Consider the following 13027-nt stretch of genomic DNA (forward strand, 5'->3'; position numbering starts at 1 on the left):
CTGTCCTTAAGTATTTGGACAGTGACACATGTTCTTGTTGTATTGGCTCTGTACTCCAGCACATTCAATTTGCAATAAAACAATGACTTGAGGGTTTTTACATCCATATTGGGTGAACAGGGGAAGAATTGTAGGATACATAGTCCCCTCAATCTTAGGGGACCAAAACTAATTGGACAATTGGCTCCTCAAATGTTTCCCGGACAGCTCTTTTGAATTTCATTGTTAGCTCATGCACAAAAGAGCCTATAAAATGTCTACAGTTGATTCTAGGAGTGCCATCTGCATTTGGAGTCTGTTGCTGTTGTCATGAAGCGTGAGGACCAAAGAATGGCAGTAAAGCAGGCCATCATTAGGCTGAACAAATCATTGACATAGGCAAAATATTTGCTGTGTAAAAATCAACATTGTTAAGAAGCAAGAAGGCACTGGTGAGCTCAGCAATGACAAACAACCTGCTAGACCATGGAAGACCAATGTAGTGGACGTCAGAAGAATAACCTCAGAGGGTTCACCACATGATGCAAGCGCCAGGCAAGCCTCAAGAATAGAATAGGTTACAGTTCACAGAAATGTACATTAAAAAACCTATGTTCTGGACAGATGAGATGAAGATCAACCGGTACCAGAGTTATTTATGATCCAAAGCATACCCCCTCATCTGTCAAGCGTGGTGGAGGTTATGGCTTGAGCATGTATGGCAGCCACTAGAACTGGCTCACTTGTGTTCATTGATGATGACACTGCTGACGGCAGCCGCAGAGTGAATGTGGATATAAAAACATCTTGTCTGCTCAGATTCATATAAATATGATGACTTCATTTCAGTTCGTGTGCACTTTTGGTCCCCTAAAGGTGGGAGACCTATGGGCTGTAATTCCTACATGGTTCACCCAATATGGATTTAAACACCCTCAAATTAAAGTTGAAAGTTAAAGTTGCAGGATTGTTTTATTTCACCCATTTTGTTGGCTGAAGTGCGGAGCGAAAACAACAAAGAAGTGTCACCATCCAAATACTTACTGACAGCACTGCATTTTCTGAACTGTCCCATACAACTAGCTTGTGCAATGTTCTTGTGTGAGGCTGCAGAATGTTACTTCCCTCAATAATATAGCTTTGTCAGAGCTGCATTGCCCAACCTCATTTTATTTACAGCTGAAACTGGAAAACACCTCCACTTCTGTTCTTGACTGACCAAGTGACCTCAATTTAATTGAACATGCATTTCACTGGCTGAAGACCTGACTGAATGCAAAACAAGCAGGAGCTGAAGAGGCCGCAGTACAGGCCTGGCAGAGCATCAGTAGGGAAGATACCCAGCATCAGGCAGTGTTTGATTGCAAAAGATTTGAAAATTATCAATATGATGACTTCAGTTTGTGTTTATTTGTCTAATTACTTTTGGTCCCCAAATTAGGGGGCTTAGGAGCTGCAATTCCTACATGGTTCACCCAATGTGCATGTAAAACCCCTCAACTTAAAGTTGAAAGTCTGCACTTTAACTACATGGTGATTGTTTTATCTCAATTTATTTGTTTGCTGGAGTACAGAGCAAAAACAAAAAATCTAAATACTTACTGACTGCACTGGGTTTTCTGAACTGTCCCATACAACTAGCTTGTGCAATGTTCTTGTGTGAGACTGCATACTTTCACTTCCCTCAAAGAATAAAAGCTTAAAGCTGCATTGCCCAACCTCACTTTATTTACAGCAATATCTGACTAACACAATAAACTTACACTATTCATGCTTTAGGTGGGTTAACAAATTAGTTCAAAATTGTTGGTCAAGATTCTCCAAAAGAGAGAATTTACTTCTCCGGAGAGAGGTGAGTGTTATTATCAGACTAACCCATAATTTCTACAGAAACGAAACCAGTTTGAAAACACAAAATTGCATAATCAGCTGCGATCTTATCATCTTGTCACAATGATACCTAACTCAGAAATCTACTTCCTTATTTTCTCATGGGAAAAAATGTATGTGCAACACAAGGACAGTAAAGCTGCCCAAAGACCTGCTTAACCTGCGTCACAAACAACGCAGCAGCCAAGAACATTTGTGAAGAGTATTTTTTTTTCACATATACTCTTCACCTTGACTGAAGGTATATTTCATATTTGGCAATGCAGGACAGTGAAGTAACAATAGATAAGCTGAAACAGCCTCTTCCCCTCCTATCACCAATGAGCAATGTTGTGGTGATGATAGACTAATATTTTATCAGAGAAAAGATGTTGTAATTTGGGAGTGGTCGAGAAAAGTCTGTATATATATCACCTGGGAAGAGTGAAGACGCAGACAGCGACTGCTTAGACTTCTACTACTTTATTGAGTATCCAGCAGCATCAGTGCTTTTCATCAGAATAACTTTACTGTAACATTCAAATAAGGTAAGAAATCATTTTAGATTCACTTTTGATAATACCTGAATACTTGCATTTTGGGGGTGGCAGGATAGCCAAGGGTTATAAATCTTCATTGTAGTGCATCACCTGTAATATTCACACTTTTCAAAGTAAGAAATCCTCTGCTTGTGATTCCAGACATGGACATACATAATAAGCTTTAAAAAGCTTGAGGAAGTACATTACATTCATATTTATGGATTTACAGTTTCAGGAAGGCAAAGTGATGCATGCACTGTGAATCAAGGATCAGGAATCTGATTTATAGTGGCTACATATAAACTATGTTTAGAATTGCTTCAGTAGAAGTAGCCCAAAAAGCAGAAAACATGCCTAATTAACTAAGTTATCCCAACATTACTATTGTTGGATTGTGTTTAATAGATAAAAGGAATCGTATTGTAAACCTTAGTGTAAGTCAGTTATCAGAGACCAGACGTTAGAAGTAACACCATTTACTACCACCATTTCACACACTGTAACTGTGATTAAAAAAACTTCCATTTATCTGATTAGAACATGGCCAAGCTGCAGTCAGGATGCCGTCCCACCCACCAACAGATCTGTTGATGGGATCCCGCCCAACAGGGGAACGGTTCATGGGAACGCGCCCAAGGGAATTGTGGGTAGGATATGTGAACTACGTGCCCTTGGTGGGCACTTCTGCCAACATGGTGGACGGCTTCATTGCGCTGCTCCAAGGAGACCGAAAGACCGCGGAGGCCAAGGGCTATAAGGACTTCCTGGGTAGGCAATGGGCAGGATGGAGGATTTCTTTGATTTGTTGTTACTCAATCAAAAGATTCTGACCTCCACTGCATTTCAAATAATTTACTGCATATGACAGCATACCCATTCTGCTATAGCTCTCTACTACTATTGCTAGTACAACTAAAACTACTAAAAATGTGACCAAAGTTTATCTACTACTACTGAAACAACCACTGCTACGAAAGCTATGTAAACGTTTGCATTTTCAACAGGCTAAGAATTTCATAACGTGTCTCTGTTTCTATTCAGATTCAGCTGGAATCCGTGACCTGAAGCCAGGGTCCATCCTTCAGAACGCCAAAAGCCAGACAGTAGTCGGGTGCAGTGCCAAAGTATCCAAAGATATAAATGACTACATTATACAAGCAGTAAAACCAGGGGCGAGCGCCACTGTTAAAGTTACTAAGGCAGCCCAGGCAGGTACAAATCTATACACAAACCTTTCCACGTCTTTCGAGGCTCTCAGGGATAAATTGAAAGAACGTCGTATAGACTTGCTAAAAGATGTACAACAGAACCGAAGGTCTACCCGGGGAGAACACGTTTTCAACAACGCCCTGCTTGGGTTATATGGGTCGATAATTGATTTGTTCATTGAAAGGCACGTCACAAACGGTAACAGAGTGACGTTGGTCGACCGTATCCCAAACAGCAGCGTTAGTGACGCCTTCCAAGGGAACGCCCCAGATGGCGAACACATCAACTTGACTGCTGATCAGAGACAAAACATTAGAACCTGGGTAGTTCACATTCCAGACAATGTGGTATATATCCCAATCAACAACATTCTGTTTGCATACATGGCAGACACCATTAGGCTCAATGCTGTTGACTACATGCATTTATTTCATCTGCATCAAAATAATATGAACGTGTTGCGTATTCTCGCTCAATCAGTAGAATGGATGCATATGCATCGCGTTTATCTGGACCCACAGGCCGCGGAAATTTGGTTTTCTGAAAACCCAAATCTCATTCCTCAATTTCACATAACTGAAGACGGCGTGCAACGTATGCTGAGGCACCTCGATCCCGGGAGGTCAACCCTGTTACATAATTTTGTGAATGACCTGACACGGGCCGCCCAACTGGTGGGTGCACATTTCCATTAATTGATTTTATGGGTTAACCGCAGGTAAGAAGCCTTATGCATTCCTGCTCATTGTAAAATTCTTAGTAGCTTCCGTCAAAAAAAACTTCTTTTTTTTAAATCAAACTCTTGAAGCTTGTAAGTAGCCTACAGATGCTGCATTGCTTTATCATTATTATTATTATTATTATTATTATTATTAGTAGTAGTAGTAGTAGTAGTAGTAGTAGTAGTAGTAGTAGAAGCAGGCTCGACTGCCTTGGCCCTGATACGGTCGGGGAAGAAGATTAACTTCAACACCGTGAGTGAAGATTTATTTATTTTCCAAAACTTAGTTTAAGTTTCATTTTAATTTTTAGATTTTCAATGTTTTATAGAAGACAGTGCAACTGTGTCCTTTTATACTTTCTAAGGTAATGCATTTCCTCCTTTCTCAAAATGCGCGAAAGTGAAGGGGTTTTATTTTATCCCGAAATATTTTATTTCGAAATGTAAGCACTACATAATGTTTAAAATTAAAGATTAAAAATGTATCTTTAATAATTTAACTTAAATCTTTTTTTAAACTATAACCATTGCATTAATTTGCATGTTCTTCTGTAAGATGTTAAAATATCTTTCAACTACTGGTGGAGAAAACGATGTAATTGTTTGGGTGTTGGTGACATCTTGAAGGGTTTCATTAAATAAATTGTCTGCAAACGATTATTGCAACTGTGTCCTTGAAAATGGTTTGATTTGTAAATGTTTTTTGATTATTTCCTGATTACTATACATGTTATTCTCAGGCCTCAGGTAAAATAGCCTGAACATACCTGCACTGCTCTGGGGGTGGGAATAAGGTTGTGTTGTGAGAAAACTACCGTTTTTAACCAGACCAACACTGCTCCATTTCTGGGTGCTGATTTACATAATTTTTAGTTTCTTTTGTTATTTTCAAAAGTTAAAAATACAATGGCTTCTCTACTTAATGCATGATTGATATGGATATACTGAACATGCTGATTTGTCAATAGTTAGTTTTCTCATATGCATAATGTAGGTTTCATGAACAGGAGTCCGATATATATGTGCACAAACACCCACACACACACACACACACACACAAACACAAATTCATAGATCCACACAGAGGCGTCCAATCTTGTCCAAGAAGGGCCGGGGAGGGTGCAGGTTGTTGTTAGTCTCATAATGGGCTAAAACCAAAGCCTGCGCCCACACCAACCCTTTTTGGGCAAGATTGCAGATGCCTAGTCAAGCAGAATACACACTCATCTGAAAAGTATTAAATAAGACTGTGTACTGACAGGAGAAGAGTATAGAGGTACTCCAAACACAAACATGTATATTAACATTTTGGAAAAAGGCAAGCATTTCCTGGATGTGTTTATGTATTAATGGATCAGAGAATGTGTGGAATGTCTTGCTTTGCTGTGGTCAGCAGTTTAGCAAGCCTACCATTCGATGGCCTCAGTATTCACTTTGAGATTTAACGAAGACTGCATTTTTCTTCTCAAAGATGATGGCTTTTATTTCACCAAATATTTGTCCTTTTTGCTCACAGGTTAATGCAGCCTTAAGCAATTATATTCATGGTGAATTATGAGTATTGGTGAAGAGAAACGTGAATGTACTTGAGAGAATTACGAATCAATTTAAACAGAATGTATAATAAGTTGAATAAATCAATCCATGCCACATCATTCAACATTCTACTGTGAACTTGAATTTTCAGTTGAATTTAATTTGTTTTTCTTGATCATCATTGTGTAAAACAAATTCCCTTCGGGCCATTCATTCAGTGATTATAAACAAAAATGAATTTACCAGAATTTTCCACATGTGAGTGAGATTTTGTCTATATGAAGGAAATTGTGAAGGCTGAAGTGTTCTTGTCAAATAGAGTTTATTTTATGCATCTTCTTATGAAACCAAATCTTCCATTTTTGGTTCAAAGTGTCAAAACATTCAGCACTGTCCGAATTCTGAAATACAAAATGACAAAAGTTGCCATAGTTAAGCCAATGTGAACAATAGGCTTCACGATTATGATTAAAGACAATGATCTGATAATGATCACTTTGCATCACAAGCATCACAAAAAAGCACATATGAGAACACTGTTTACCCTTCACTGTTGGCCATGAGGTCAAAAGCTTCATTGATTTGATCCAGGGGAAGGGTTTTGGTCACAAACTCGTCCAGTTGCATCTTCCCACTCATGACATCACTGACCAGCTTGGGAACGCTGTCCACACTCTTGTAGCCTGTCAGAGACAGAATGCTAACTCCCATCACAGAACACTGTCTACACTCTCAGTGTCAGAGACAGAATTCTAACTCCCATCACAGAACACTGTCTACACTCTCAGTGTCAGAGACAGAATGCTAACTCACATCACAGAACCCTGTCTACTCAGTGTGTCAGAAACAGCATTTTAGGTAAAGATAAAAATAGGCAGAAAAAGCTTTGTAACCTACCGCCGAAAAGTGACCCCTTTAAAGAAACTGCAGGCATCGAGCAGATACATCCTGACTGTCGTTGTACCCTGTCAACACGCTGACACCCCAACCTTTAACACAGGACTCAAGAGCACTACTCTGGAAAGGAATGTGATTATCATATGCTACAGATTATCTCTACATGCATAATTGTAAAACATTTTCTTGTTTTCTGTTAACATGGGGACAGACTATAACTACAGTGTATGATTTAGTGTATGTGCGCGCTTTATGTGGATGGGGAATATTTTTGTCCATTGAATATATCATAAATGTACATGATGTAAAATGAGTCACAGCTTCAACCCGGTTCAGCCTATTGACTTTCAGAAAAAAAGTGAAATAGTTAAATAGCCATGATTAACACATGCTGCACAACTGTACACACATTGGCCAGAGGCACTCCTGCACTTACCCAGAGAATATTTTAGCCTGTGAGGATGTTGCCTGAGCTATACTGGTCGGTTGATGTAAAAATGTCTCTCAACCTAGATTTAAACCCCCCAGATATCTAGCTTTTACTCACTGGGATGCCACACTCTCCTCTCAGATCATTAATCCGACACCAAAATATATGACTGTGGATGGAATAAAACAAGACTGGATGGAATAAAATTAAACTATGGATGGAATAAAAGAAGACTGGATGGAAGAAAATGTGACTGTGGATGGAATAAAATGAGACTTTGAATGGAATAAAATGATACTGTGGATGGAATAAAATAAGATTGGATGCAATAAAATGAGACTGTGGATGGAATAAAATAAGACTGGATGGAATAAAATGACTGTCATTACTTTGATTTAATAATTTAATCATCAGAGTGCAGAGAAGTTCACTGACCAGGTTCACTGACCAGCCTTGAGGTTCAGTAAACAGTTTACACACAGGTGTTGGACTGCACCCAACCCAGAATCCTGTTACTGTAACAAATTATTTTTTCTTTTTCTGTAGTTGACATTTTTATCCAAGGCGACTTACAGTTGACGAGACTAAGCAGGGGACAATCCCTCCTGGAGCAATGTGGGGTTAAGGGCTCAAGGTCCCAGCAGCTGCACAGATCTTATTGTGGCTACAGTGGGGCTTGAACCACCAATCTTCTCAGTCATGTACCTAAGCCACTACTCTACAGGCTGACCCAAGAAGTATTAAGAAGCTACACAAAGCTACAGCCCCTGAGTGGAACAATCTGTAAGGTGATATTAGTAAAATCTTATATCTGGTTTTGATTAAGATAGCTGCTTTCAGAATATATAAGAGACATGACTGAGGGTTAATTTACTCTTCAACACAGCTATCAGTTATGTTTTACAGGGAAAGCCACAGGATGGGAAGATCCCTCACTGTTCAGAGTATTGTCCAGCTCTTCCAGGTAAATCCACGTGACCATTTTTTGACTACGGATGCTCATTTGGCTAAAACTTTGTGTGAAAAGGGAGCCTGTTTGCTCACGGATTTTGTTATTTGGGCAACTAGACGAGAGGTAATAGGCTACTACTGTCATGTGGGAGGTAATACCCGCTGTTACCAGCAGAGGGCCGAGGATCATTGGTCGCACCTGTTCCTCATTGGCGTTAGGGGAATTACCTCCCGGGAAGCATATTTAAGCTCAGTACTGACTCTCCTTCAGTGCTTGTGTGTCAACTGTTCGCTCTTGCGCCAAGCCGGTAAGCACAAGGTAGACTCTATCAGTAGTTTTGGGAGTCAGGTACTGTGCTGGTGGTTGCTAACAAAAAAGAAAAGCTTAAAAAAAGGTAAGGAAGGCGTTTCGCTGGTAGTGTGCTCGCTGGCGCCTTCCTCTAAGGTTTTTGGTTTTGGTTTTTCTTTCTTTTGACTCGTGTGAGTCAGTGGTTGGGGGACGTTGTCCCCTGGTATGTATTTTTGGTTTGTGTTTTCTTCCCGAGCTGCGCCTCGAGGGTTTTATTTTCTCGTGCCTAGTTTTTTACGCTAGGTTGTATTTTCTTTTCGGCGGTCCCGGTCTGATACCGTCAGTGCTGTGTGTCAAGCACATTTTGGGTTTTGAGTTTCGCCCTGTTTTGGAGGGTTGTTTTATTTTCCCAGCCACTTTTGGCTTAATTTCTGTTATCCTTCTTATTCGCCTTCGGGTTAGTTTTTGTTCCTCCCTCTGTTCTGGGAGTAGGGGTTATCGCCTAATATTGAGTTTTAGTGGCGAACACGTTTGCGTGCTCGCTTTAAAAGGGTTTCCCCTTTAGTCGCTACTGGCTCTCCGCCCAACCCCATCCTCACAACTACTCACAAGTGAAAATGTTTTAAGTGAAATGGCAAACAACATGTGCTCAGCACTGGGATATAAGGGTTTAAGATTAAAACCTCTGAAATAATTCACAATCTTCAGAGTAGTGCACTGAAAAATTGGGACCACATATCTTTTATCACTCTTTCAACATAGCTTGCCCGCAAACCGTTTCAGTACGTACCATACAATTTTTAAACTACTGTGAATGGTAAATGTGATTAATTGATGAATTGGTCTACCTAGTAAAGTGGTCACGGGGTGTATCGTGAGCGCTGCGCTGGTTTTTGTGTAAATGGTGGTTTCTGCTATTACTCACATCCAACCTTTATGATTCCTCTACTCAAATGGTGGCCGTCAAAACAATTGTGTAATAGTTGTCTACACAGTAAACACAATTCCATTTAGATTCATATTTTTTTCCAGAATAATACAATACGGGGATATCTAAATATTAATATCCAATAACATTACTCTGTTTGGAATTTTACAGAGATATCTGTGTGTGTGTTTGATCTACGTCTGTATGTGTTTTGCTAAATGACCATTAACTTTGATCACATTATGTTAAACCCATTTAAACCAGCAGATAGCAAATGTCTCTCTCTCTCTCTCTCTCGCTCTCTCTCTCGCTCTCGCTCTCGCGCTCGCGCTCGCGCTCTCTCTCTCTCTCCCCCCTCCCCTCGTCCTCCACTCGTTAGAGATAATCAATTAAATTTCCTGTCTTTAGAGGCTTTCTGCAAATGCAAGCATTCCCCTGAAAACATATTTTTTTTGTGATTCATTTCCTTAGTTTTTACATCGGGAGGTTCAATGAATACTTGATCAATCATTGTAAATATGCATAACAATGCATGATTTAAAAGTATAGTTAGCATTAATTTCAACGACAATTCTGCTGTTTGTTTTTAAATCAAGTTTATACATTTTTTAATAAGAATTTTTAAGTCGGGATGATACATTCATACAGACACACTGCTGGTGGCATTAGGATAGTCCAGTTGTGGAAATTTCATTACTATGAAAGGGAAAGCATTATAGGAGGCTGAGTTGTATCTTATCTCAGCGATCTAAAAACAGAACATTTACTTTTTAACTGACAGCCCATCATATTCAGGATACAGCTATGTATTTAAATCACTTTGAAGATTCATCAGACCAGGCTACGTATTTCCAGTCTTCAACTGACCAGTTTTGGTGAGCCTGTGCCCACTGCAGAATCAGCTTTCTGTTCTTGGCTGACAGAAGTGGAACCTCACATGGCCTTCTGCTATTGTACCCCATCTGCCTCACGGTTCAACATGTTGTGCATTCTGAGATGCTTTTCTGCTCACCACAATTGTATAGAGTGGTTATGGTAAATGGTAAATGGTTGGCATTTATATAGCGCCTTTATCCAAAGTGCTGTTTTTTTGACTGAGCCAATGTCGACCAATGGTTATCTGAGTTAACATAGTTCTAGGGCTGACCTTGTTCAATAAGGTGACAAATATGTGACCTGACTGTACTCTGCTGGGGCTGCTAAGGTGACCTTACCCAGACTTTAATCACACCTTACACCCCAGCAAGACTACTTCAGTCCACCAGCTCTGGTCACCTTGTGGTGCCCTCGTTATGAGCACCAGGTGGGTGAGCTGCACATTCACGGCAATTCTCTGATTTGGTTCCTCAGTGATGGAATGACCTTCCGCCTACCACTGCGCTACATGTATGTTTTGCTATTCATAGATTTGTTGCTTCTCACTTGTAAGTCGCTTTCGATGAAAAGTGTCTGCTCAATGAATAAAATATACATTCAAAATGTACCCATGGATAATAGAACCGAACCCTAATCGAAATCTCTCTGGTGCAGATTTGACAAGTTTCAACAGACCAAGAATATTTGGTTGGCTGGGAACAGGTTCCAAATCAGTTTCAGTCATGGAAAAAAAGAAAGGCACCCTAACCAAAATCTCTTGTCATATTTTTAAGTTTATACATAACAAAGCACATTTGATTTGTGTCAACAGGTAGACAATGGTATAGAGGTCAGTGTTTAACATTAAATTTAATTAATTTATCTTCTCTAAAACAGAAATTAATTTTCTGTTTTCAGTTCTTTGTTTCAGTTCTCTGTTTATGTTTTACTTCATGTTAGTGGTGTGTGATTCTTGGTCACATACAATTATTAGACTTGTGCCTGGTCCCATTTTGATCTCTACAAATTCCTGAGGCTCTAGTCCTTAAATATTTGCTAATCTCAAAGGATTAGATGGAGTGGACCAGGTTGAAAACATCTGGTGACTTCTAAATTGTTTGTAAAGATTAAAATAACAGGAAAGGTAAGTACATGTTATTACTAGACTATTCAGTTCTGCAGAAGTCATTTGAAAAAAAAACCCCAACATGAGCCAATTAAAACGATCCTCTTTTGGCAAAGCGTTATATTTCATATTTGGCAATACAGGACAGTGAAGTAACAATAGATAAGCAGAAACAGCCTCTTCGCCTCCTATCGCCAATGATCACTTTTGTGGTGATGACAGCCTAATATTTTTTAATCAGAAAAAGGATGTTGTAATTTCGAAGTGGTCTGTGAAAAGTTTGTATATATATCACCTGGGAAGAGTCAACATTTTAAGCTTCATTATGACGCACAGACAGCTACTGTTTTAGATTTAAATCCATGTTTCCAGCAGCATTGGTGTTTTTCTGTTCTAGTATTGTCTGATAATCCAGAGAAGATAGATTTAGGATGATGTTTTGGGATGATTTTAAAAATGACAGCATATATATATATTTCAATTGGTCTCCTTTCACCCATAATTGATGTCCAGGAGCTTCATATTACAGCTAGGAGCTAAGTTGCTAAAGTAAAAGTAGCCATACCATTTTGGAAAATACTCCCAAGTTAAAAGTTCTGTTCAAAATGTGAAGTAAAATTATAGTAAGTAATTGTGGTAAAATGTACTAAAATGTACTAAATGCATGAAGACGTTCCCAAACCGCACACGTCAATAAAGCTCCCTGTATTGCATATCCATTGTGTGAGTATTTCATTCGAATGAATACTGCTTTATAAATGGACAAGTACACATCCAACACAGAGGATCAGTGTAATATAATCTATTAGATGAAAAGAGAAAATATTAGATATAATCCTTTTGTAATATTTGACTGACACAATAAACACTAGTCATGCTTTATGTTGGTTTTCAAATGACTAATTGTTGGCAAAGAAACAGGAAAGGTAGGTTGAGTGCATGCATATTATTACCAGACTATCCCATTATTTCTGCATAAGCTAAACCACTTTGAGAAAAACACATTTTGGCACTGCTGTCATTACACCGGTGACTGCTCTCCTAGATTAAATACTCAAAACTGCTATTGAGATAGTAAATAGACCCGGTAAAACCTTGAAAACATTGTCCATGTGATCCTTGTATTATTGCATTAAGTCTTATGTAATGGTAACAGGGAGTGCATGTAAAATGGATAATCAGGAGGGAAGTTTCATGATAACTGTAACATAATAAAACATAAGGGTAATCTGTTTGTTATGGATGTGATCCGGTAAAATCAAGGAATCGGATGAGATACATTTCATACCAAATGGAGTTTAATAAACCATAGTTTCAGTAACTCAAGGGAAAACCTGCATGTCCTCTCTTGGTAATCATCTAATTTTCCCTACTTAACAACCCCCAAGGGTGGGAGTCTAAATTTCAGATTTGACCACCCCTCCAGGTTGATTTACGGCACTGCCGCCTGGTTTCAAACATATGATTTGGCATAAAAGCAAGGGAGACAGACCAATCTGGGAAGATCGCATTCGACTTCCCACACAGCACGTTCTATGTATATGTAGCAGCGGAAGATCGCATTCGACTTCCCACACAACATATTCTATACTCTGTGTTTGTGTGTAGCCAAAGGTATGATTATTTACTCTATCTCTATTCTTAATTTGTGTATTTTGTAACTGACTGTGATATTCTAAAGCTAATAACCTACCT

General features: G+C 39.1%; 1 protein-coding gene across 1 annotated transcript; it reads left to right on the forward strand.

Moving 5' to 3' along the window:
- The first annotated feature begins 2036 nt into the window (after positions 1-2036).
- On the forward strand, positions 2037-4980 carry LOC133131366 (uncharacterized). The gene is made up of 3 exons (XM_061246683.1): positions 2037-2396; positions 2928-3158; positions 3432-4980. Exons 2-3 carry the CDS (start codon positions 2951-2953, stop codon positions 4292-4294), a joined length of 1071 nt encoding a protein of 356 aa, XP_061102667.1. The 5' UTR covers positions 2037-2396; positions 2928-2950; the 3' UTR covers positions 4295-4980.
- Positions 4981-13027: the final 8047 nt, after the last annotated feature.

This window comes from Conger conger, chromosome 6 (assembly GCF_963514075.1).
Source record: "Conger conger chromosome 6, fConCon1.1, whole genome shotgun sequence".
Lineage (NCBI taxonomy): Eukaryota > Metazoa > Chordata > Actinopteri > Anguilliformes > Congridae > Conger > Conger conger.